The 25,629-nt window shown below is 38.7% G+C and overlaps 2 protein-coding genes across 20 annotated transcripts in view; both read left to right on the top strand.

Moving 5' to 3' along the window:
- Window positions 1–14,168, top strand: part of svila (supervillin a) — an 82,912-nt gene extending 68,744 nt beyond the window's left edge. For 12 of the 18 annotated variants that reach the window (XM_081393644.1, XM_081393642.1, XM_081393637.1 and 9 more), the window contains 8 exons: window positions 669–774; window positions 1,104–1,311; window positions 1,389–1,522; window positions 3,017–3,172; window positions 3,425–3,568; window positions 4,492–4,613; window positions 5,364–5,519; window positions 12,915–14,162. In XM_081393644.1, the coding sequence (XP_081249770.1) occupies window positions 669–774; window positions 1,104–1,311; window positions 1,389–1,522; window positions 3,017–3,172; window positions 3,425–3,568; window positions 4,492–4,613; window positions 5,364–5,519; window positions 12,915–13,001 (1,113 nt within the window). In that variant the 3' untranslated portion in view covers window positions 13,002–14,162. Of the gene's footprint in view, window positions 1–668; window positions 775–1,103; window positions 1,312–1,388; window positions 1,523–3,016; window positions 3,173–3,424; window positions 3,569–4,491; window positions 4,614–5,363; window positions 5,520–5,884; window positions 5,948–12,914 lie in introns of all 18 variants that reach the window. The other 6 variants (XM_081393643.1, XM_081393641.1, XM_081393646.1 and 3 more) reach the window with 2 other exon arrangements.
- Window positions 14,169–16,385: 2,217 nt separating this feature from the next.
- The window catches only part of psme4b (proteasome activator subunit 4b), a 31,852-nt gene continuing 22,608 nt past the window's right edge, over window positions 16,386–25,629 (top strand). The window contains exons 1-8 of one of the 2 annotated variants that reach the window (XM_081393239.1): window positions 16,386–16,905; window positions 18,881–19,021; window positions 20,170–20,286; window positions 20,985–21,038; window positions 24,059–24,103; window positions 24,438–24,587; window positions 24,718–24,781; window positions 24,868–24,942. In XM_081393239.1, coding sequence (XP_081249365.1) covers window positions 16,709–16,905; window positions 18,881–19,021; window positions 20,170–20,286; window positions 20,985–21,038; window positions 24,059–24,103; window positions 24,438–24,587; window positions 24,718–24,781; window positions 24,868–24,942 — 843 coding nt within the window. In that variant the 5' untranslated portion in view covers window positions 16,386–16,708. The remainder of the gene's footprint in view (window positions 16,906–18,880; window positions 19,022–20,169; window positions 20,287–20,984; window positions 21,039–24,058; window positions 24,104–24,437; window positions 24,588–24,717; window positions 24,782–24,867; window positions 24,943–25,629) is intronic. The other variant, XM_081393240.1, reaches the window with a different exon arrangement.

Raw genomic sequence — 25,629 nt, 5'->3', positions numbered from 1 at the left:
TTTTTCTATTTTATAATATAATTTACTCCTGCGATGGCAAAGCTGAATTGCAGAAGCTGAATTACTCCAGTCTTCAGTGTCACCTGATCCTTCAGAAATCATTCTAATATGCTGATTTGCTCAAGAAACATTTCTTATTATTATCAGTGTTGAAAACCGTTGTGCTGCTTAATATTGTTGTGGACACTGGGGATGCTTAAATTGATTAATCGATTCACCAGTGCTATTGATCTGCATTACCAAACGTGGATGTTTTACACCAGAAACAAACACTGATGTACTATTTTATTTAATACTGTGAAGCTGCTTTGATACAATCTGTATTGTGAAAAGCGCTATATAAATAAAGTTGACTTGACTTGACTTGACACTGGGATACTTTTTTTTTTTAATTGAAAGCTCAAAAGAATAGCATTTATTTGAAATAGATAACATTATAAACGTATATATTTCTTTATAACATTATAAATGTTTTTTAAAATGTATGTATTATATGTAACATCATGTTGTTACTGTTTTGATCTTGAGGAAAGTATACATTTCTTTTAAAAAAAAACATCTTAATGATCTAAAACCTTTTGAACGGTAGTGTCCTTTTTTATCAGTTCAGCTGTAATGTCAAAATCTAAAATATTAGCATAAAAACAATAAATGTGTGTGTTTTGCAGGTCCAGGTACAGCAGGGAAAGGAGCCTTCTTGTTTCCTGCAGTGCTTCAATGGCGGAATGATTGTTCATGCTGGAAAGAGAGAAGAGGAGGAAGACAATTCACAAAGTAATCTCTTTTGCTAACGTTTCAAATTTTTAGTTAAATGCATAATGAAAATCATATTTTGAACATATGGACTGAGAGACTGCTCACTACACAGCCAATGGGTGGAGCAGTGGCGGTTCTAGCTTGTATGGCATCCAGCTCCCCTTCTCTAGACCTAATCGGTGGAGCTAGAAAGTCCAAACTAACCATAACCTTATCCCTAAACCTAATTAAGTTAAGCCTCACCCCTTAGATCCACAGAGGTGGAGCTGGATTAGGTCAAGCTCCACCCATTTGACTCTGTAGTGAGAACCACTTGTGTGGATTGACCCGATTTCCTTCATGTGCAGATGACTGGCGCTTATACTGTGTGAGAGGAGAGAAACCCATAGAGGGCCAACTGCTGGAGGTGGTATGCCACTGTAGCAGCCTACGGTCTCGCACCTCTTTGATCCTCCTGAACATCCCTAAAGCCAGCATGTACCTGTGGCACGGCTGCAAGGCTCAGATGCACACGCGTGATGTGGGCTTTGCCGCTGCAAACAAAATAAAAGAACAGTGAGTTCATACTAGCAAACCAACTGCACTTGATATCAAATGTGGCTGACCCCTGACATAGACGTTCTGGTTTTCAGGTGTCCTCTGGAGGCGGGGCTTCACAGCAGCAGTAAAGTGTCCATCCAGGAGTGTGATGAGGGAGCTGAACCACAAGGCTTCTGGGAGGCCTTGGGAAGAAGAGATCGAAAGGCGTATGACTGCATGCTGCAAGGTGAGTTAGAGGGTTAGTTCACCGAAAAATGAAATTTCTGTCATTAACTACTCGCCCTCATGACGTTCCAAACCCATAAGACCTTCGCTCATCTTCGGAACACAAATGAAGATATTTTTGATGAAATCCGAGAGGTTTCTGAACCAGCTATAGTGTACCAGCAATGTCATTGCAACTTTTAAGGCCCAGAAAGGTAGTAAAGACATTGTTAAAATAATCCATGTGACTACAGTGGTTCAACCTTGATGTTATAAAGCAACGAGAATACTAATAACGAATACAAAAATAACTTCTCTTCTGTGTCAGTCTCCTAAGCTGATCGCGTAGTAAACAGTGCAACACAAATAAAGTTATTGACCACGTTAACATGTGCACCAATAATGCGTTAATTTCTAGTAATCATAGTAGGGTATTAATCGCAGTAAGATATTGACATGACACAAGCAGAACTCTTCACTCCAGTTTACATGCAATTTTAATTGTTCTTATTATTGGCTAATAAGTATGGTTATACCACTCTCAAATAGGCGATTAAGGTGTATACATGCCTGTTTATTGCAATTTAAAATCGGAATATGCCACAGTTTAATGCGATTATGGTTACTACTATTATGAGCTTAATCACACTAGTTTGATCGAAGTATTGCATTTGCATGAGGTAAAGTTTAATCGCAATATTGCTAATTTCAGACTCTTTGAGAAATTAGGTGATTTGCAATGTATATTATGAGGAAATGAAAGTGTTTTTTTTTTTTTATACCTTGGATGCATGTAATCCTATTGTAGAAATAGCATAATAAAGGCACTTGAAGTTGAAATTCAGTTTGATTCAATTCAAGGTCATAAAAAGTCTTGGATTATATTAAATGGTACAACAAATGTCTTAAATATTATTTTCAGAGGTCTTAAATTTGTAGTCTGAAAACAGGAATCACTTATATTTATTTAAATAAATGTGAGCGCCGCTACTTTACTTCATTTATTTTATTTATAAAATAAAATAAACTACTGCTAGTTTCAAAGTAAAAGTGTGGCTTTGTTGCGCATTCTAAAGACTCACGATTTCAGAGGAGTTCGCAACCATACTGCACATTTATGTCAAGCGATTGCTTATGATTTACTGTTGATGATTTATGACCATGTTTATTTTGGTGTTTATATTGTAATTATTTTAGATGGTTGTAAGATTGCATATTTTATCTCCCTCATCTTTTTGAACGATCAGCTGGAGATAGCAGACATTTCAAAATAAGAGTACCATTGTATTTCAGGCTTGTTTATAAATAAGTTAAGCATTATACATACTATTTTAAACTTGCATTTACCATGTTTTGCAATTTAATGTGTGCCTATTTAAATTCGTAAAATTCGGCGTGTTCTGTATGGACATACAATATTTTATTTGTGCAGGTCTTAAATAACTTTAAAGGTCTTAAATTTGATTTAAAAACTCTGTAGATACCCTGGATTTATATGTTTTGTATTGTTTCTCAGATCCAGGAAAATTCAACTTCACTCCTCGGCTGTTCCAGTTAAGCAGTGCTTCAGGAGAGTTTGTGGCAGTGGAATTTGTATATCCATCCAGAGAACCAAATTTGGTCAACTCGATGCCTTTCCTACAAGAGGATTTGTATACAGCTACTCAGCCAGGTGTTTGACACATTAATGTTCGCTAAACACTGTTAATAGTTCTGTCTGGTGTGCAACTTGCTTGTTAACTGTTAGCTATTCTGGATGGGTGTCAGTTGCATTTTAATTAGGCTTTCCTACACTCGTTACATGCATAATGTATTAAGGAAATTTGATTCTTCACACTCATTGAAAAATCATGAGGTATGATTGTGGCAGTATCATGATGTGGCAGTATCATGATGCTGCTTTTTCTGTTTGATTGTCTTTTAGCCCTGTTTTTGGTGGATAATCACCATGAAGTTTACCTGTGGCAGGGCTGGTGGCCTCAGGACAGTGAGAGCACGGGCTCAGCTCGCATACGATGGGACTCCGACAGGAAGTGTGCCATGGAAACTGTACTCCAATATAGCAAAGGTGACTTAGAAATACATGCTTGTCTGTAATGATTTTTTTCTGTTTTCTTGGTCTTCTGCATAAGGATAAGAACATTCAACATTATACTGCGGAGATTGACAACTTTGTTACATGGAGTAAAGAACACAGTCTTGTTCTTAACGTTAGAAAAACGTTAGGAAATGATTTTTGATCCCAAGTTAGTAGGCAACCACTCACCTATCATGATTATCAATGAGCCCGTTAGACAGGTTGCTTCGTACAAATACTTGTTGATGATAAACTTTCATTGGAGGTGCATGTGGATAATCTGTGTCGAAAGGTGCAACAAAATTTTTTTACTTTGTACGGAGGCTTAGACTTTTTGAAGTTGCTCAGAGGGTCATGTTGCTGTATTATCATGTCTGTATTGAATCCAACTTACTGTATGGTATAGCGGCCTGGTTTGGTAATCTGACAGTTACCCTTAAATTTCAGTTGAACCGTTTGGTGCGTACAGCAATTAAGTTGATTGGTCTGGGGGTTTACCCCCATGTTGAGTCTATATTCAACTAAATTATTTTCAAACAGGCAAGGAAAATGACTCTGGACCCTTCTCATGTGCTTTATCCAGAATTCGAACCACTTCCATCTGGTTGAAGTTTTCGTACCCCAAATTTAGATACAACCTCTAAAACTCTTTGCACTAGAGTTTAACACTAACAGTCTTGTAGCCAAAGGACACGACTATGTGACAGTTAATGATGTGGGTATCTTTTTATGCAGCTTCATCTGTATTGCCCAAAACAAATTTCCCTTAAAAGGGACAAATAAAGTAAAGTATGAAGTAGATGTAAGTCTCAATAAGAAAGAGATTATCTGCTGCTACTTCTGTTACACCATGATTTTAAACTCTCTAGTTTCCTGTCGCAATAACAAGATTGGTTTTACTTTTGTATTTTTAGAAAAAAATGAGAGAAAAACTCCCAAATCATACCTGATCCACGCAGGACTTGAGCCCCTTACCTTCACTAACATGTTTCCCAGCTGGGAACACAGAGAGGACATCGCTGAGATCACAGAGAAGGTGAGAGAGAAAGTTAAATGCACATACCAAATACTTTTTCCTTTTTTTTGGAGTTATAATAATATGGTTCAATGAACAAAATATCTGCAAGCACTTTATTACACTGTTAGTAGTACTCACCTACAGGTACCGCTGGCATCATTCTGTCAAAATTCTGTCATTTACCCACCCTCATGTCTTTACAAACCCATTGAACTTAGAACTTTTGTTCTTTAATTTAGGCTTTTATTCACATGTAAACATTGATCAGCGAACATAACCAGAAACTCAACCGAACCTGCTTGACACGTGAGAACAAACCTCATTGGTTCTTGAGGAAGCTCAAACATGCTGCGTTACACGAGAATAAACGTAATTTGTTCTCACACATCAAGCGTAAATGCTTGCGCTTCCATTTACCATTTCTGATGTGTGAGTTGATGAAAGTTTGTGTGATTAAAGGCCTAAATTAAATCAGACTAAACCACTCAATTCAGATGGATGACTTTTACAACTTTTTGAAGCGACAAAGTGGTAGTTGCATAGACTGTCAATGGAGAGACAGAAATCTCTCAGATTTCATTACAAATATCTTAATTTTTGTCCTGAAGATGAACTAAAGTCTTACGGATTTAGAATGACATGAGGGTGAGTAAATGATGACAGAATTTTCAATTTTTATGTGAATTAACCCTTTAAGAAACTTTAGCTGTTGGTGTCATGTGAAACATCAATAAACATCATCTTTATGTTGTGTTCTGTGATTTATAGGAGGCTGAAGTATGTAATCAGATCATTCTTGTTGAAGACGTCTTGACTAGACTCTGCAAGACCATTTATCCCTTGGCGGATATACAAGCCCGTCCCCTACCAGAAGGTGTTGACCCTCTACGTCTTGAGATCTACTTATCAGATGAGGACTTTGAGGTGAGAAAAATCACATTAACACTGAGGTTTCACTCAGTTGATTATTACGGTAGTGTTTAAGGTTCATTGGTTATTTTTTAAGTTGTGTAAATAAGCCTAACTTTATCGTTCTGGGTGCATTAAAGAATTGGACGATTTTCAGACATTGGACACTGATATTACTGAACTGTATCTGTTCTGTAAAATCTGTCTGCCTGTGTTTGTTCATATGTTCTGTCTTTTCAGTTCTATCTAGTTTTATTTTTCCATTTTTCCCTTTCATCGATTTCATATTTCTCTTTCTGCTCCCACTGTCGTCTTTAAGCTGTGTCTCTTAACCTGTCTCTCCCTGCATCTTTCTGCTTTTCCCCTTTATGCTGGTGTAGTCTTGCATCTGACTGAGGTTAATTTTTCCCTTCACATGGCAGGGTGTAGGGGCTTCTGGGAAGGTGAGTTTTGTTTCATGAGGAACACTGTTTTTTTCCCACTAATGCCGCATCCTCACTGTGTGAACTGCATCACCATGTGCTTGTGCATCACATCCTTATCTAGCTGTGTGTTGGTCACCGTTCACCACTGATAGTTTTCACACTGATAGGTCTCACTTTAAGATTTATAGTGTAACTGGTTAATATTTTAAGTGGGATAATGTACACTACCCAGAGAGCATTACAAAGTGATATTTTATCAACATCACATTTGCACCCTCAGTTAATGTTGAAACTACATTGAACAAAAAATCAATGGTAAAGCTATTGAATCAACATTACACTATGATTGATTCTACATCACCGATGCTGAATCAATATTGAAATTAACAAAAATAATCTTTGGTAATATGGTTTGATCAATGTTACAATGTGATGTTGATTCTAAATACATTTTATTGAAACACTGAAAATACAGCTGAAAAGGAATGTAAACAATGTTGCCATCTGATGTACTAAGATAATGTTGAAACAACATTAATATTTCAACTACACTTCAATGGTGCGTCAACAAATTTCTGACCATTTAAAAATTTGGTGAAAACCTTTTAAAATATAAATGACACCTTTCCTGCAGTTGAGTCAATTTATTTATTTATTCAATCAATCAATGACAAAAATATATTAAAAGATCAGTCTTTAAAAAAGAAAGAAATATGACAAAATCATTTCAACCTTTAAAAATAAAATTGCGGAATCTTCTCGCAAGATTCCGAGTGACAGGGTGCTCTGGCGGTCATCCAGAACTCATAGAACCGTAGTTACATACGTAACTTTCGTTCTATTTTGTTCTTACTGAGTGCTTCCAACTGGATGGCTCATAACAACAAGGTCACGAGGAGGCTGCTCCTAACCTTAAGCCGAAGTTGAGGGTCCCAACAGGACTGCCGCTTCCATAGCACCAGGGGCGGCCACATTAACCCTGTAGTATCTGGAGAAGGTATCAGTGGATGACCAATTAGCTGCTGCACAAATGTCCATTAGAGGGACACCTTTTAATGCTGCCCAAGATGTTGAGATACTTCTCGTCGAATGGCATTTTATGCCGGCTGGCAATGTCATGTTGTTGTCCTTATTTGCCTGGACAATGGCCTCCACCACCCAGTGTGACAACCTCTGTTTTGACAGAGGCTACCTTTTTCTTGGCCTGCCATAGCAGAGAAAGAGTTGGTCTGACTGTCGCAGTTTCTCTGTGGCTCTCAGATAGCCCCGAAGGGCTCGCACTGGACATAATTGTTCCATTGGATTGCTATCTTGTGTGTCAGACACAGAACGATTGAGTGCTACCAACTCAATTGGTCTATTCCTAAATGATGTTGAGAGCCTTTTGGGTAGGAATGAGGGGTAGGAAGTTACGTATGTAACTACGGTTCTATGAGTTCTGGATGACCGCCAGAGGCAGTGCTTCCCACTGAATATTATCTCTCTTGCTCATGCACAGGTCGAATCTAATAACAACAAAGTCATCACAGGACCAGGTACGTCATGGGGATCCCCTCTATTTAACCCCGTGACATCCTGCAAACTGTTTCTCCAGAATCTTCTCGCAAGATTCCGAGTGACAGGGTGCTCTGGCGGTCATCCAGAACTCATAGAACCGTAGTTACATACGTAACTTTCGTTCTATTTTGTTCTTACTGACCGCCAGAGGCAGTGCTTCCAACTGGATGGCTCATAACAACAAGGTCACGAGGAGGCTGCTCCTAACCTTAAGCCGAAGTTGAGGGTCCCAACAGGACTGCCGCTTCCATAGCACCAGGGGCGGCCTCATTAACCCTGTAGTATCTGGAGAAGGTATCAGTGGATGACCAATTAGCCGCTGCACAAATGTCCATTAGAGGGACACCTTTTAATGCTGCCCAAGATGTTGAGATACTTCTCGTCGAATGGCATTTTATGCCGGCTGGCAATGTCATGTTGTTGTCCTTATTTGCCTGGACAATGGCCTCCACCACCCAGTGTGACAACCTCTGTTTTGACAGAGGCTGCCTTTTTCTTGGCCCGCCATAGCAGAGAAAGAGTTGGTGTGACTGTCGCAGTTTCTCTGTGGCTCTCAGATAGCCCCGAAGGGCTCGCACTGGACATAATTGTTCCGTTGGATTGCTATCTTGTGTGTCAGACACAGAACGATTGAGTGCTACCAACTCAATTGGTTGATTCCTAAATTATGTTGAGAGCCTTTTGGGTAGGAATGAGGGGTTAGGCCACAATGTCACCATTGTTCCATCCGCATTCCAACGCATACAGGACATATTGGTTGACAATGCGTGGAGCTCACCAAAACGTTTGGCTAACGTTATTGCCAAGAAGAATCCAGTCTTTATTGAAAGCCACTTCAGGTCACAATGCTCCATTGGTTCAAAGGGGTGTTGTGTAAATGTTCTTAACCAGACTGAGATCCCATGAGGGCACCCTAACAGTTGGAGCAGGGTGCAATCGCTGAGCACCTCTCAGAAAGCGGGTGATTAGAATATGTGACCCTAGTGATTGATCATTTACCTTTATATGCTGGGCAGAAATTGCAGCCACATATACCATTAGGGTAGAGGGAGCCCTGTTATTGTCTAGCAGGGACTGCAGAAAACATACCATTGGCACCGGGCAGTGGTCTGGGACCAACCCTCTTGGTGTACACCAGTCAGTGAAAGGCTTCCACCTACAAGCATAGATATTCCTGGTGGAAGGTGCTCTAGAATTCAGGATTATGTTTTGCACCTTAACATCACAAGACTTCAAAAGGAACTCTGGCTCCTCAGTGGCCAGACATAGAGCTGTAGCCGATCTGGGGATGGGTGCCAAATCTGCCCCTTCAACTGAAGGAGCAGGTCCTGCCTCCTGGGTAGGCTCCGGGGCTCCCCATTGAGAAGCCGGCATAACATTGGGAACCAAGGCCTGCCTGGCTAGTTCGGTGCCACTAGGAGAATCCTGTGGTGCCCTTGAAGAACTCTGGAGAGTTGGCAGAATTAAGGGGTTCGGTGGAAAGGCATAGAGTAGAAGATTTGGCCAGGCATGCTCTAACGCATCCTGACCCAATGGGCTGGACTTCTCTGTCCAGGAAAACCACAGGGGGCAGTGGGTCGAGGTCTCTGAGGCAAAGAGATCCACCAGTGCTCTGCCAAATTGTCGCCAAACCATCTGAACTACTTCTGGATTGAGTCTCCATTCTCCTGGCAAAGGTCTGTAGTGAGACAAGAAGTCTGCCACCACATTCGACACCCCCGGTATATGCATCGCCCTGATGCTTGTGAACCGAAGGAAGGCCCATGTCAGAAGGTCTTGTGCTACTCTCAGAGACTGGCTGGACCTCGTGCCGCCTTGATGGTTGATATGATATTCCACCGATGTATTGTCTGTTCTGATGAGAATATGGCGGTTCAGTAGGGCCGGCGCAAAGTGCTTCAGAGCTAATTGCACTGCTTGTAGCTCCAGGGTATTTATGTCTGTTGTGGCTTGGGATCTTAGACTGGGACAGCACCAGCATAAGATGGCAGAGCGAATTCCCTATCCGACCCATGCGTGCTGCAGTATTGAACGCTTGACTAAGAAGATCATCTGTGATTCTGCTCTGAGGTCGTGGGCAGCGAGCATTAGGTCTCCAAGCCTCTTCCAGTGATGTGATGAAAGAGGCAATAAATGGATCCACTTTAGGCATCTGACCCAGGCCATAAGTCCGATTCGTGCATAGCTGCCAGGACCCTGCTTGCTGTGGTATGGTGAGTAAGTAACTTGGGATTAGCCCAGCACCTCTGTAGTTCCTCAATATAATCTTTGGATGGGGGTATGCAAAGAGCAGATGGTTTTGCTGTCCCTATGAAAAAGGCACTGGAGGGAGCTGCCACTGTATGGGCAGTGTCCAGGCTTAATCGTGCCAACGCAATCTGGATGGCTTGTCTCACTTCATCCTGATCTGATTGTACTCCTTCCGCTGAACCTCGTGCCGTGTTCTGAGAGTCATCATGAGAGTGGATCCCTGAGTGAATTCTTCATTAGCCTCCTCACAAAACTGGTTTTGAGAGGCTGCCATAGACAGCATATCCTCCTCCTCCTCAGGAACTGGGATTTTCCAACATCGGTGATGGTGCCTCCCTTGGTTGCAGATTTAATATTAAAGACTTAATCTGGGCAAACTCTGAGGTCAAAACCTCCACTTTATTGGCTAAATGTCTCTTCATCCTCTCTATGTCTCTTACTGGTGGAGACACTCACTGCTTCCACCCTTTTCCGCTTAGACGTCACTTTTCCCTGCCGAGGCGCATCTGAGGTCAAGAGTGCCTCAACTGCAGCTAGTCTGGAAGTTCTCCGTTCCCACAACATGGTGCTACAGTTCATACAGGCATCATCAGTGAGACCCTGCTTCAAATGTTCCAAGCCTAAGCAGGATGGACAGCAGTCATGTCCATCGTCCTGCTGTAAAGTGGCCCTGCACACAGTGCATGTCCGGCTAAGCTGTTCCATACTGCCACAGCAGTGCTTTACTGAAGCCAGAGCAAGAACACTCTGGGTGCCACATAAATTCTATAACTGAAATAATTATAATTTTTTTATAGTTAATACTTTAGCTCACTGTTGATAGAAGTACTAGGTAGCAGTACAGAAAACAGAGCGAAAACATGTAATGCATATATAATGCAACTGCGAGAAATATAATTTATATGCCTATATCAAAGAAAAACAAACAAAAAACAATTAAATTGTCATGTACACAGCTACATATGTAAAGCTATATAATCTATACAAATATTACTTGCCTAAATTGAATGCTCTATATGAATACAACCAGCTGCAGAGCACACCGCCGGTCTGTAACGAAAAATATATTGTTGTTCCTGGAGCGCAAACACTCTTAATGTTCACTATAATTAATCACTATGGCTTTTCTATGGAGTGAAACCACTCTGAGATGCCATATATACATGTTTCATAAAAGAAACAACATCCGGTGTTTATGTAAGCAACTTACCGCGCTCTGGCAGTGATCGGAATAAACAGATGTGTTCCAAGAAAGTAAGTTTGTCTTCAATCCGCCACAGCCTCTGGAGGACGCACAACATGCAGCTCCAACAAAAATGATTGTTATGAGGCTGTGAAAGATGGAATCCAAGTATTCTGAATGAAAGTTTTTCCTTCTACCTGCAATCTTTGCACGTATGCGAGAAGATTATAGGGACAGTTTGCAGGATGTCACGGGGTTAAATAGAGGGGATCCCCATGAAGTACCTGGTCATGTGATGACTTTGTTGTTATTAGACTCGACCTGTGCATGAGCAAGAGAGATAATATTCAGTGAGAAGCACTGCCTCTGGTGGTCAGTAAGAATGAAATAGAACTTCCAGACAGGTGTGTTGGAGCTAAACTCTTCATGAAGAGGAACAAACAACTCTGAGCTATAGCCATTAACTATATCTCAGTTAATTTTCTGTGAAACTACATAGCATTCAAGTAACAAGTTTATCTTGTAGAATAAAAGAGCTTTAGGTTTTTTCAATGAAAATTTCTTTAAAGGGATAGTTCAGCCCAAAATGAAAATTGTCATCATGTACTCACCCTCAAGCTGTTCCAAACCTGTATGAGTTTCTTTCTTCTGTTGAACACAAAATAAAATATTTTAAAGAATGTTGGTAACCAGAAAGTTGACGGCGGCCATTGATTTCCATAATAGGAAATAAATACCATGGAAGTCAATGGCTACCATCAACTGTCTGGTTACCAACATTCTTCACTCTATCTTCTTTTGTGTGCAGCAGAAGAAAGAAATTCATGCAGGTTTGGAATAACTAGAGGGTGAATAAAGGATGACATAATTTTCATCATTTCGGGCTGAACTTGAAGCTGCAGATTCACCTTATGTAGACCTTAATCTCTATAAATATCACAAAATAGCCATGTCAGTCACATTCTTAATAAACACAAGATGTTTTTTGTTATTGTGTTTCAGTGGAAACAAGCTAAACTGAATGGAAATCAGTTACATTTCTCAATTTAATACAGATTCAGGAATATGAATGATTACCCGATTAAAGTTACACTGTGTAAGATTTTCTCCCATCTAGTGGTGAAATTGTTCATGACTATACTGAATATTACTTTCTAGCCCCTCCCATTCCGAGGGCGTTTTAACTCCTACGGTGGCCGTATTATTCCTAGACGTTCTAGCGTTATGCACAACCATGCCTTAGTTAGCCAAGCAACTATAAAACTTTGAATTTACACAAATAGGCTGAATTACCTGTTGAGAAGAAAGCAGGCAACTTCGGCGTCCCTTTTAAAATTCTTGCTCCTCATGAGCTCTTTCCATCATCAGGCTTTCAAATCTGCTGGCAGTCGCGAGTGTGTGTGTGTGTGTGTGTGTGTGTTTCTCTCTCTCAAATAAATGCAGCCTTGGTGCTTGGTGAGCATAACAGACTTCTCAAAAACATTACAAAAATCTTACTGACACCAGACTGTATATGTTCTCCAGTTTTCACATCAACTGATAGTAAAATTAATAAGCCAGTAATTATTTTTATGTTATGGCCAATTACCAGTAAATGGCTAATCTATGCTATTTTGTCTAAAAAAAAAATTATCGTTTTAAATGCTACATGTGATTGTGGGTATCACAACATTATAATGTACTGTATAAAGTTTTTAGATTCCTTATGAAATGAGTATGAACAATTAAATACCCAACACTGACTGATACCTTATGCTGTTAATAAATTGTGCATTCCTACTTTAAATACTTTGTACTCTAATGGACGTTTCCATTTTTGGATTGGTGAATGGCAGTAACCAATATCCTACAGCTGTTGTGTTTGTGTGTGTGATTATTCAACCATTTTTCAGCATTTCTGAGATTCCTTAGTGTGATTTACCACTTCTATGTCATTTGCGTGTTTTTATTAAATCCTTATTCCTAAATGTATATATGTGTATATGTTCTCTACAGAAAGCATTGGAGATGACAAGAAGTGAATATGAGGCATTGCCAGGATGGAAGCAAGTGAATGTGAAGAAAGCCAAAGGATTGTTTTAGAGGAAATCTGACTGCACTTGGAACTGCTGATTGGGATTGAATCTGCAAGTGAAGACCTTCTCATTCCTTTTGATCAAGACGGGACAAGCGCAAGTGAATATCTACCTGTCAAACCACACAGGGAAGTGAAATGGAGCTGAAGTAAGAAGAAAAGACTGAGATTAGCAAGGGTTTACCAGCCTCTTGTAGCACATTTCTTTCCCATTTTCTCCATTTTTGTTTTTATCTGTGAATTTTTGTTTTGTTTTGAGTGCTTCCAGCTTGTTTTCCTCCCGTTTTTATTTTTCTGCATTGCTTTGTCCACATGGTCATTCACCGTCCAACACGCACAAGGCAGCCCTCAGCTTAACATAAACCCCCTATAAATTCAAAAAAAGCCTTTTAGTTATTATCTGAATGTAAGAAAGCTCAAAAGAGCACTTTATGCAAGTACGTTCATATCTGCTTTCATAAATGACCTCAAGATGCGTTTAACCTTCCAGACAGATGCTTGAACTTGAGAACCCTATGTGTGTACTGTTCATGGGAGATTGTTTGTAAATCTATACAGTGTGTGTCTCTTCAAACAGGATTGAATGAAATTGTGGAATAAGAGAAAATGTCTTTCTATTCTGCGTTGTATAGTGCCTTGCCTTCATGTACAGTTTATATAAAGACAGATGCTAGTCTGCATTTTAAAGATATATTTGTGATATAAATAAATATTGGTGCAAATAAACACTGTATTATGTAGATAATAAATACTTTGTCTGTTTCTTAATCTGGACTTGCTTAATCACTTTTCATTTGAAATGAATGGTTACACTAGTTTGTTTTCTACGGGTCCCCTAAATTGACATAATGGAAAGGAATGAAATGGGAAGAAAAATTATATTCCAATACTTTGCATTCACTCGAAAAAGTTTCTCAGAGTGTTGCAAGCGAATGCAAAGTTTATCAATGGAACGCAAAAGTTCTTTCTTATTTTTACATCATGTCCAGGTCACTTTAGGCACTCTGTGATTTTCCACAGGCAATGTGTGCTACAAACATAGTTTGGAAAGAATTAAAAGCCCTTGAGTAGAAGACCTGTTGTTTAAATTATTTAACTAAATGTTTTATTGTGGTAATCTTAATTTCCAACTTGGAGTTCTTGTTCTCAAATACATTTATTTGCTACTTGCATAGAAAAAAAAAAAAAACACTTCAGATATTAGTACACAAAGACCAGCAGAGGGCACTGTTGTTCCTCAAGTGAGTGTGTAGTAGACTAGTAATAGTAGTAGTAGACCTTTGCATTCTTTTTTTATTCTTCAATTTGACATATTTCTGTTTAAAACCTTGGTTCACATTAACAAAAATACATTTCCAATTGTTTTATAATAAATAAATTGTCATTTTAATTTCACCAAAATCTCAACAGCTAAATCTTGTCAAGCTTCCTTCTATCGATCACTGTTTTTATATTAGGAATGCAAGTGATCAATGGCACAAACTGAAAGTAGTTATCAAAAAATAAATGAGCTCTGCCAAATAAGTCCACAAGAGCACAATTGGGACACCGGGTGTGAAGGCTTTAAATTTGTTGGGTCAAGTGGGATTTAAAAGTCACATGATCCAATCAAAGTCAAGGCTAAACATGTTGTATGGCCAAGGAGCCGCTTCCTGTCTGTCCGACTGGGGATTGAGGACATTTCTACATCTAAGAAAACAACTCTGATTTAAGCACACAGTAATAGCCATTGTTGCAAATAATTTGTATCAACACTTTTGCTCATACCATGAACATACATTTTGTATACATGCTAGCAAGTTATGAGTGACTTCATAGAAGCTTGGAGGGACCTGAAAAAATTAGCATGTGATTATTCTGTTATTTGATATGCATTCAATTACTGGTCGTTTCAGGTGCTGTATTCTTTGTTACATCACACACAACCATAATTTAGAGACTTACAAGTGGTGGCTGTTAATCCAGAATCTCATTAACAACACCCATGATCAGGCCATGCAAATCTGCTTTACCTGGAATGCAATAACCCTCCAGGCAAAGGACCTGATTGGCTGAATGCTAAAAGGTCAGTGCATCTGATTAGCTGGAATCTCTGTATGGAATTTCCCTATTGGTTGGAAAAGTAGGGTGTGTGGTTGATAGGTAAATAAATGACCTTGAGGAATCTGTTGTGCAAAGGAGCTGTGGGAATGTGGCATCTATATATTTTCTCTGCTAAGTATATGCTAATTTTTCATTGACTGGAGATCTTCATCGAGATTAAATATCTGTGAGAAACTGTAAATCACTTGAGAGCTGAACACAAAATGAAACATGAGAACATTTTAATTAAATTGTGATACAGAAGGCCCACTGAGATACAGAAATGCACCCATCTCTACAATTGAGTGCTCATTCAAATGCTTGATCAAATTAAGAAAGAGCTGCTGAAGGGTGAATGCACAGAACACTCGTCCCTTCGTCTGCCATGACACTAGGTCAAGTGAATAGTAGTGCACTGGGTCAGTGCACAAGGAAATAACCAAAGCGGATTTAAGTTATCTCGTTAGTATCATTGCCTCGGATAAACTGTTTAAACAAAGTGAAGGGACCAGTATACAAACAAAGCTTGTGTCATGCCTAGATGTTCAGAGAATTTCTTTGGTAAAAAGGACATGTTTATTTTAGAAACAGAACAAGAAAAGAGATGTTTTTTCCCAACTAACTACAGTGACGCTTTCTAAAACTTTAGTTATTTTTGATGCATAGGCTACTCTATACACTATGAGGTAATGTAAAAACTGCAACAAAAAAGTTCTGACATTGAAGAATCAAAATAGTCTACTATAATCCCCCTTTGCAGCTATATATTTTTATATAAAAAAAACATTAATATTATGTGGGAAAATTTTACAATTTGAATTTTTTTATTAGGTTTTGTTGGCAGAACAGCTGAGGGAAGAGACAAAAATCTTTAGGCCTAGCCTACTAACATTTCCAAATTTAAAAGAAATAATCATTAATCAAAACGTTTACCCCAAAATGAAAATGTTGTCATTTACTCACCTTCATGTTGTTCCAAACCTGTATGAGTTTCTTTTTTTCTGGTGAGCACAAAAGAGGACATTTTAAAGAATGTTTGTATCCAGACAGTTGACGGTAGACATTCAATGGCTACCGGTCCGTCAGTCAACTGTTCGATTACCAACATTCTTTAAAATATCTTCCTTTGTGTTTAATAGAAGAAAGAAACTATTACATGTCAAAATTTTCGTTTTTAGGTGAACTATCCCTTAATTTCATTTCACGCTTTTGAACATTTTCACGGGCCATGTTGTGATTGCTGAATGTGCCGCTAAACACCAGTAGAGGGCGCGCCGCTCATGGCTCATTGTTGCACCCGCTAGTGTGTTATGTATGTGAGGTTGAGCGTGTGTTTATGTGAGTGTGTGTGTGTCTGTCCGTGTGACTCGTAATATGTGTCAAGAGAGTGAGGGGAGACTTCTCTATGTAGGTGACTGAAGCTAATGTGTTTAACACAAGAGGTCAGAAAGACAGATCTGTCGAAGTAACCCGTTTTGATCTGAATCCCGCTCCACAATAACGGCACTTATGCGAAAGTAGCGGATTTTGTGAATAAAACAAAGATTTGTCAAGGGAACTTCTGTCAAGAGGGGAAGGAAATAAGCCGGACACGTCAGAAGAGGATAACGTTATTTATTTTGGGAATCGTAATATGAAAAAGGAGCAGGCCGAGATATTAGGTTTTGTCCCTCAGAAAGAGATCGTTTACAACAAACTTCTCCCCTACGCAGATAAACTAGACCGCGAATCCAATGACATTTTGGCCCAGATTAAAGGGAACTTGGGTCGGGCTGTCCAGTTCCGTGAGTTATGGCCAGGAGTTTTATTTTGGACCCGGAAACTATCCACGTGAGTATATTCAAGACTCAAAAAATGCTTTGATGTGGCAACTTAATCTGGTTTGTTAATAAACAGCAGGGACAGCAGAGTGACTCAGGTAGCTTGTAGCCGTTAGCTCGCGAGCTAAAGGCTAAGCGCTACCTGAGTCACTCAGCTTGCTTACACGTAAACATCACATATCCATCTGCTAGCACTCCATAATGACCTTTCATAATATCGAGCGTAATATTTCGTTGGTCTAGTTTGTCAGAGTGGCTTCAGTCGGTAAAAAGGCAGGAAAAGTGGGACTGTTGTAAGCTCATTTCTAAGCTAGCTAATCAGCTAACGAGGGCTAACATTAGTGCTGGATAAGCAGCTGCCACATGCATCACTGCAACTAGTGGTTGAATATGGAGTCTTTAAAAAGACTTTATCTGACTACATATTAATTTCATGCCTTTATGGCTTGCCTTTATTCATTTCGACCAATTTAATATGTTTCTTATTAAAATTGAAGTGATTCATGGTCAGTTTTCACCGTGTTGAACAACAGACAGAAGGATATGGGACTTTATTTTATGGTTAACTTAAGACTCTCTTTAAAGGTCAGATAAAGGATATATTGTTCTATTAAAATGCCGCATGCTTACGTTTTATGTTTCATTTTTTTAAATACATTTTCATAATGAAATAAATTGTAATGAATTGTTAATCTGTGTCATTATATATTTAATGACACTTAAAGTCTTTCATGAGTTTCTTGTGCATGCTGCATAACATTTAAATGGGACCCTTCGTATGATTATTGTATGATCACACGTATAAGTGTATTACCACAGTGGCTTTGCTCCCACACTAACTGCTGGAGAGTTTGTATTATACAAAATACTTGACAGAGTATCTCTGCTTAAATGGGCAATATATGTTTACAAACCCAATTTCGTATCCATTTGGCCTCTTACCTCATCATTAGATTAAATTCAAGGCCGTGAAAAAGTGTTTCCTAAAAGGTTGTGTATTTGCAGCATGTTGTAAGTGGATGGATATAATCTACAGTTTAGTGAGTCATTCGACCCGATTCAGTGAATAAGTGAGTGGTCCGTGTTTAATTCTGACCGATGACTCTGCTTCATTTAGATTGATTCGCCAAGTGATTCAGCATTGAGCCCATGATCGTTTTTGAGTGCAGAGCGAGCAGAAAGCGAAAATATATGCATTGTTAATATTAATATACACCCAACTGTGTTGTGTTTGGTTCAAATATAATTTTTGTATTTAAGTATGAGACTTGCATTGCAAGTTTTTTTTACAGACCTAAACATTTTAACGGTTATGTATGTTTGTGTATATATATCAAAATCTATCTATCTATCTATCTATCTATCTATCTATCTATATACACACACACACCTGCTCTAGCATAAATATTGTTTGCCATGGCTTTACAGTTTAATAGTTGAAAAGGAAATATTTGTATGCCATACAACAAAAAGGCTCAAATGGGAATAAGTGCGAGCTTTTATCATTTAGTTGAGTGTTTTCAAAGGCTCTCTTATATAATCTATTTTGATGACCCGTTTCAATCATTTTTTTGACATGCTAGCCTGACTCAGCTTTATTCAGACACACAGCGCTCTCTGTTTTTCTCATGATCATGTCTTTGTGCTTACATGGTTAGTGAAAAGGTCAGAATGGCTCCAACAGATAACTGATAGCCATATGTGCTTCCCTCCCAAACAAAAGTTTTTTTCCCCCAATGCTTTTTCATAATGTGTTGTGGTGTGGTGGATGCTCACTTTCATATTTGGTTGTTTATCACTGCTTTATTGCGATGATTTTAAGATCAAACTTAAAATGAAGTTTGATTTGTTTTAGAAATAGTGTGCCTTCTGTGGACTATGTACTGTACTCTAGAGAATATGCAAGATTTTGTTTTGTGAATCATGCTTTTCCTCTCCTGTTCTCTGTTTTCCACTCGTATGACATGATCTCTGCTCCTTGATAGGTACCTTCGGCTGTACGGGAGGAAGTTCAGCAAGGAGGACCATGTGCTCTTCATCAAGCTTCTGTACGAGCTGGTCACCATCCCCAACCTGGAGATCAGCATGATGCAGAGCTTTGCACGACTCCTTGTCAACTTACTTAAGTATGTGAAAGTGTCCCCAACATACACCTGACCATTGTCATAATTGAACACAAGCCCCCAGACCATGATTAATCCGGGCTCTACAGTGCAACCAAATCAGTCGCATTTGCGATTGAAAATTACTGCATGCGACTGTGAAAAAGTATTTAGGATATTGGCCTGACAGATTTTGCAAATGCGCCAGTGCAAATTTGTGTTTGCACTCTGAAGAGTGTGATGATGAGAGAACGTGTTTTTACAGCGTTGAGCAATGCAGCCAATCACTGACATATCTGTTGATTTCTTTAGACACAATGGCCAATCAGAGGCGTTCAAGTTAAAATCCACACACCGCTCAAAACGCTGGAGTTTGCAAGCTCGCGAATCCTCTCATTATAACAAAGTACAGACACGATGTAAATAAGAGATTCATTGTGTAGTCTAGACAACTTTATTGATTATAAGGGAAGTTTGTTAAATCACGATGAACTGAGATGAGTGACAGCTTTTTAATGATTATAAAGGGAGTTTGCAAATGTAATATTGATTTTATACAACAATTCAATAAACATGAAGTTTATATTAAGTGACCTGCCGCTGCGCATATCTCCGAGCAAACACGGGTGTTTCGTTTATGAAACCTTCTATTTAAAACATTAATCTCTTAACATTGTTATCATTCAATTAAATGCATTCATGCCACTTCTGAACCTTATTAAACAGTCTGTAAATATACCTAAATGCCACTTTTTTTGTTCTTTAATGCCACCTCTGCACTGCAAAGATGAATTTTGTTGATACTGTTTTCATTTGATTGGTAACTTATTCTTCCTGATTGTGTATTATTATTTTAACTCAATTTATAAATATAAATTTATGAATTTGACATAAAAGATGACACATTTAATAAGGTTAGAAGAAATGCCCTTACAAAGGATAAAAAATGCCCCGGCAAGTCATTTTAAGGAGTAAAATATCACCTCATAATGGGAAGGTTGATTTCTGTCATTGATCACAAGGTGCTCCTAAATCTTTGACTGTGCTCCTAAATGTTTTTAAGTTTAGCTAAAAAACAAATGTTAGTGTAGAGCCCACTAATGTTTTAAATTGACAGCCCTAGTTCTGATTTTTTTTTTTCTGTTTTCTGAAAACTCTTTTCTAATGTACAGAAAGAAAGAACTGCTGTCCCGGGATGATTTGGAGTTGCCTTGGAGGCCTTTGTACGATCTCTATGAGAGTATCCTGTACTCCAAAACAGAGCATCTTGGTCTTAACTGGTTCCCAAAGTAAGTCCCTCTTTTTTCATCTTTCTATCTCTCACTGATTCTAGTTTCTTGTGAACTTTGCTTACAAGTCTAATGTCCATGGAACAACATTTTATATGTGACTGGATACTCTTTTTTTCATAGCATGGTACCTGATGATCAGAATATGCCATCTGGCCATCATTCACAAAGTTTTACACATTCCTGACCCACAATTGAAAGTTTGTTTATTAGATATTTTAGCTAATTTGATTCTGCGTTCAGCTACCAGTTAAAGTGTAGTAATCTACCTTATTTAAACCTATTCAGCAGGAAAAAAAACATAACAAAAAATATGCAAACAAGTATATTTCATATCATATTTGCAGAGATGGAAAGTGTTTTCTGTATGGTGAACATTCTGTATGGATATGACACATGGTTCATTGTACAGGGCAAGTTGATATCATGGGGAAAAAATACTTGTCAGTGCAACATTTGGTTCAAGGAAAAAGAGGACCCTGACACTGCCTAAGATTTAGCAATTTGCTTGTATTATTCTTATCTTTCCAAATTTGAGTTTGAGCCTTTTAATGAGCACTGCTGATTCTCATTACACAACCATATCCATTTAACACACAGCATTCTTAGAAGAACCTGTTAAACAATTACAACTGTAAGATTTATGCTATTGGTATGTGCAGCATTGGCTTATGCATTTTTCCTTTTCTCACATTCAGTTATCGAGCAGAAGCCTCAACTAAACAAAAAATGCTTAGTATTGTGCGGAAGCGGTAAGCACAGCCCTGTTTTACATGTTGCACTGTACTTTTCCAAGGGCAGTCGCTCATGTTTAATTGCATGTGTCCAAAATTAAAAGCAAATCAACTATCTAAATGACAAATCCCACCACAGCTTACACCTGGGTTTGTACTTATAATCTTTGTTCTTTTAGTTGCCTAGTCATATCCACTTAATAACATGTTTCACAAACAGATCAGGAAATGGTGCTCCCTTTAAAGTTTCTAATAATTCATCTTTGTCTGTCAAACACAATTCCTGGTGGCTCAGAGGTGTCAGTCAGTTCTTTATATTTAGGCTACAGATTTCTCCTGACAAACTATAGCTGCACAATGACAGAAACCTTAAAAAAAAAAAAACTCAAGGAATGGGATAGACTCATTGCTGTGACTTCATTCTGTTAATCTAAGAATCTTTTGATTGTTTTCACAGGTGGGCGAAGGGTTATTTTAAAGAAAATTCAGGGCTGTGTTTCCCAAAAGCATCGTAAGCCTTTAGAATGCAACAGTTGTGTTCCGGAAGTAAAAACTACATTCATTTTCTCCATAGGCAAATTGTTTTTAACAAAACTTATAAACCTTTAAAGACCTTTAAAGTACTGTGAGCTGTGAGGTTGTTTTGTTGAAGCCTCCATTTGCATTATTTCAAGTTATTTTTCATGTATGCATATTTTGCAATATACTTAAAGGTGGTATCAGTGATTTCAGGCCCAAAAATATTTGTATCACATTCATCTAATCTTTCCTAACGATCCGCTAGCTGCCCGCCCCATAAGCATGCCGTCAAAAAAACGCGTCTCTGTAGGCAGCCTAGGCTCTGAGATCTGCACACAAAAACAAATGGTTTAGCCAAACAATCAAAACCAAAACAAATAGTGTTCCAACCAATCACCGACAGGGGGAGGTTGTTGTGAAGTTTTGTGCTCGTGCACGGCTGCACGTGAAGTCAGAGCTGAAGAAAAAGCTGGCTCAAAACCTCACAACACCCTCCCCCTGTCGGTGATTGGTTGGAACACTATTTGTTTTGGTTTTGAGTGTTTGGCTAAACCATTTGTTTTTGTGTGCAGATCTCAGAGCCTAGGCTGCCTACAGAGACGCGTTTTTTTGACGGCATGCTTATGGGGCGGGCAGCTAGCGGATCGTTAGGAAAGATTAGATGAATGTGATAAAAATATTTTTGGGCCTGAAATCACTGATACCACCTTTAATATATTGTCAACAATTTTAAATGAATAGTTTTATATTTCATCTTCAATTTTAATTAGATTTTGTCATTGGGGTACACAGTCTTATAGCTTTGTTTTTTTTTTGGTCAGATTTTCTAATACTTTTTTGCTTTTAAATAAAAGTTTGTAATGTTATGATTCACCTCGTAGCTGGTTGGTTTGGTTTGCGGCTTATAACGCTTTAAAAATTATTATTATTATTATTAAAACACTATGGGAAAAATGAATTGGAAAAATATACTTCCGGAGCCAACACTGCTGAAAATGTGGACGGGCCCTAATGCACTCTATAGAGACCACTGGTACCAATGGTATTGTGGGACAGTTCACCTAAAACACAAAAGAAGATATTTTGTTAAGTTTGGGAACCAAAGAACATTGGAGCCCTTTGACTTCTACAAAAAACACTGACACATTTGAATATCTCCTTTTGTGTTCCGAAGAAGAATGAATGTCATACTACATTTTGGGTGAAGCTCACAATGCTTTTGGGAAATGTAACACAGTCTGGTGTCAGTCGTGTTTCTTTTAGGTCAGGCTGTAAATGTGGGTCGGATCACTTTGGCTCGCTGTTTTAGAGGACAAGGTCACACAACTTTTGCCAATTTTCCCCTTGGGTTCTGGTATCATTGTGTTCTATTTTAATCCCGTCCGAAATGATAGTGCGCTGCCGCTGAATGTGGAAGGTGTTTGTTTACACTTGCACTGAGAGGAAGATCAACAGCTGCTAAGTATCACTGGGGGTGTATTTTTAGAACTAGGGATGTGGAAGACAACATATTTTAATTATCAACTAGTTTATTAGCTTGTTTAAAGGGATAGTCCACAAAACTGAAATTCTTTCATTAATATTTACTCTGTCTCATGTTGTTGCAAATCTGTATGACTTTATTCCTGTGGAAGAACACACACACACACACACACACACACACACACACACACACACAAAGATATTTGGAAGAATTTTGCAAACCAAACAACGTTGTAATTTCCATTGAATGTATTAATTTTGAGACATTTCTCAATATATATATATTTTTGTGCCAGTGAATAAAGTCAGTCATACAGTTTTGGATTGACTTGCAGGTGAGGAAATGATGACTGAATTTCATTTTTGGGTGAACTATCCTTTTTAATTGAGCAATGAATAAGATCCAGTAGACCCCAAGCGGATGCATTTTAAGGAGACGTTCATCATGTGTTCTTGCATTAAAAAAAGCAGCTGATATCGAACAATAATTTGGCTGAATATTTATAACATTTTATACTAAAATACTATCATAGTCCTCACAAAAATACTATGGACTTAGAAGCCACAGCCAAAAATACCAAAGCTAAAACTAGTTATCCTTATGAACTAGTCCACCATCCTGACCTTTCCCTATTTGCAGTATTTAATAACATTCTTGTATTCGTAATGCATAACCCCCAGCTAAAAGTTTAAACAACTTGGCCAACTTTAACAAGGTAAAGTGAATATGTATTTAGGATTAGCTTTGAATTGGCTGTTAATGCATTGTGACTGTACTCTACGTTTTTGAGCTCAGTTATAAAAAGTACATGAGGAGAACCTGATAACCTGGCATTTTGCACTCCTGTGCCCAGGCGCTGGTGTTGGGAATCTCTCATTTACACTTTCACAAAACGAACCGTAGTTGGGTTTCTGCTTTGCACGTGGTCTAATCGCATATGTTTTGCTTCAACCTCAAATGAGCCTTGCCTTTCATATTATATTAATGCACTTATTTTTCTTTCTTTCTCTGTTTCTCCCATGTTCTCTCCCTCTAGCTCGGTTGAGAATGTGTTGAAGACACTAGTAAAGAGCTGCAGACTGTGAGTTCTCTTTCAATCCTCTTTCATTCACTAATGTACCTATAAATGTTCGAGCCCTTTCACAAAAGAATTGCACATTGTGTTAATCCCCTTTCCGTTGTGCTGTTGAAAGAATCATGTAATCAGGCGTTGTTAGTCAAGCCCACAGCTTTCACACTGAGCCGATTACAGCTCTCTTAACACATTATACCATTTTGTTCATATAACAAGCACTTTTCATCGTTTTGCAAGAGGTCACGTAACAAATAAATAACCATGGATCTAAGAAAGTGGCATGTGATTTTGATCTCATGTTTGTGTGTATGTGTGTGTGTGTGTGTGTGTGTGTGTGTAGTTATTTCCCTGAGTCCGCCACACAGGAGATGCTTGATGAGTGGCGACCGTTACTGTGTCCATTTGATGTCACTATGCAGAAGGCCATCGGGTACTTTGAGCTCTTCTTGCCCACCATCATGTCCCCAGAACAGCATCACAAGGGCTTCAAGTAAGACCCTCTTTTGCAATCTAGTAATGAAAAAAGAGGATTGCAGTCTATTTACAAATTACTCTTCATTCATAAAGTGCAGCCAACAAGTATGACCCTGGGGTAATGGGAGTATTTGTGCATGTTTTAGGTTATGGTTTGATGAACTGATGGATCTCTGGGTCTCAGTGCAAAACCTGCCCGCTTGGGAGGGTGTAAGTACTCCTCATTCGTGAATTCATTTGTTAAGTGCAAAATATTATTTCACCATCGGCTTTCTATCCTCTGTTTCCTCTTGCAGAATCTAGTGAATCTTTTTGCACGTCTAGCTAATGACAACATTGGCTATGTGAACTGGGATCCATACATTCCCAAGGTACTGTCCTGCTTATATACACTACCTTTCAAATTTTTGGGGTCGAAAGAAGTCTCTTATTACGGTGGCCGAGAGAGCTCAACGCGCTGCAAATGAATAAAACACATGCAAACAGAAAAAAACGCATGCAAACAGAAAAAAACACATGCAAATAGAAAAAAAACACCAGCGAATAAGAAAACATCTTCATCAGTTTTACAACTCACGTGCGTCCCAATACTCACAACACAACGCGCTGCAATTACAGAAACGCGCTGCAAAAGTTCACAACAAAACCAAATATAGAAACGCGCTGCAAATAGAACAGAACACAACGGAAATGTTTCCGGGGAACCTAATAAGTGACGGACGGACGGCTCGCAAGCTTTACCAGAGAGACGCGGGCTCTGGCTTTACCTATGCCCTAACGTTACTCTCTTAAAAGGGCAGAGCCCTTGAATTGGGCACTTTGGAGTGAGCGGGGCACTTGTGTGCCATTATGTTGATGAAGGGAGCAACGAAAGACAACGTAATTTCCTCATTATTTTCACCTGGGATGTTCCCATGACAACGCAGCGCGTGTCCATCAGCTGAATAGCTGTTCTTACCAGAAATATAGTATTAATGCTGTTAACATAACTGTTGCAAATAAATATACATTTTATACAACAAAGTTTTTAAAATATGTGTTATATCTTTGTGTGAGTG

Source organism: Scardinius erythrophthalmus (genome assembly GCF_964197995.2).
Source record: "Scardinius erythrophthalmus genome assembly, chromosome: 18".
Classification (NCBI taxonomy): Eukaryota; Metazoa; Chordata; class Actinopteri; order Cypriniformes; family Leuciscidae; genus Scardinius; species Scardinius erythrophthalmus.
The sequence above is the reverse complement of the archived record's forward strand: the minus strand, read 5'-3'. Positions and strand labels throughout refer to the sequence as shown.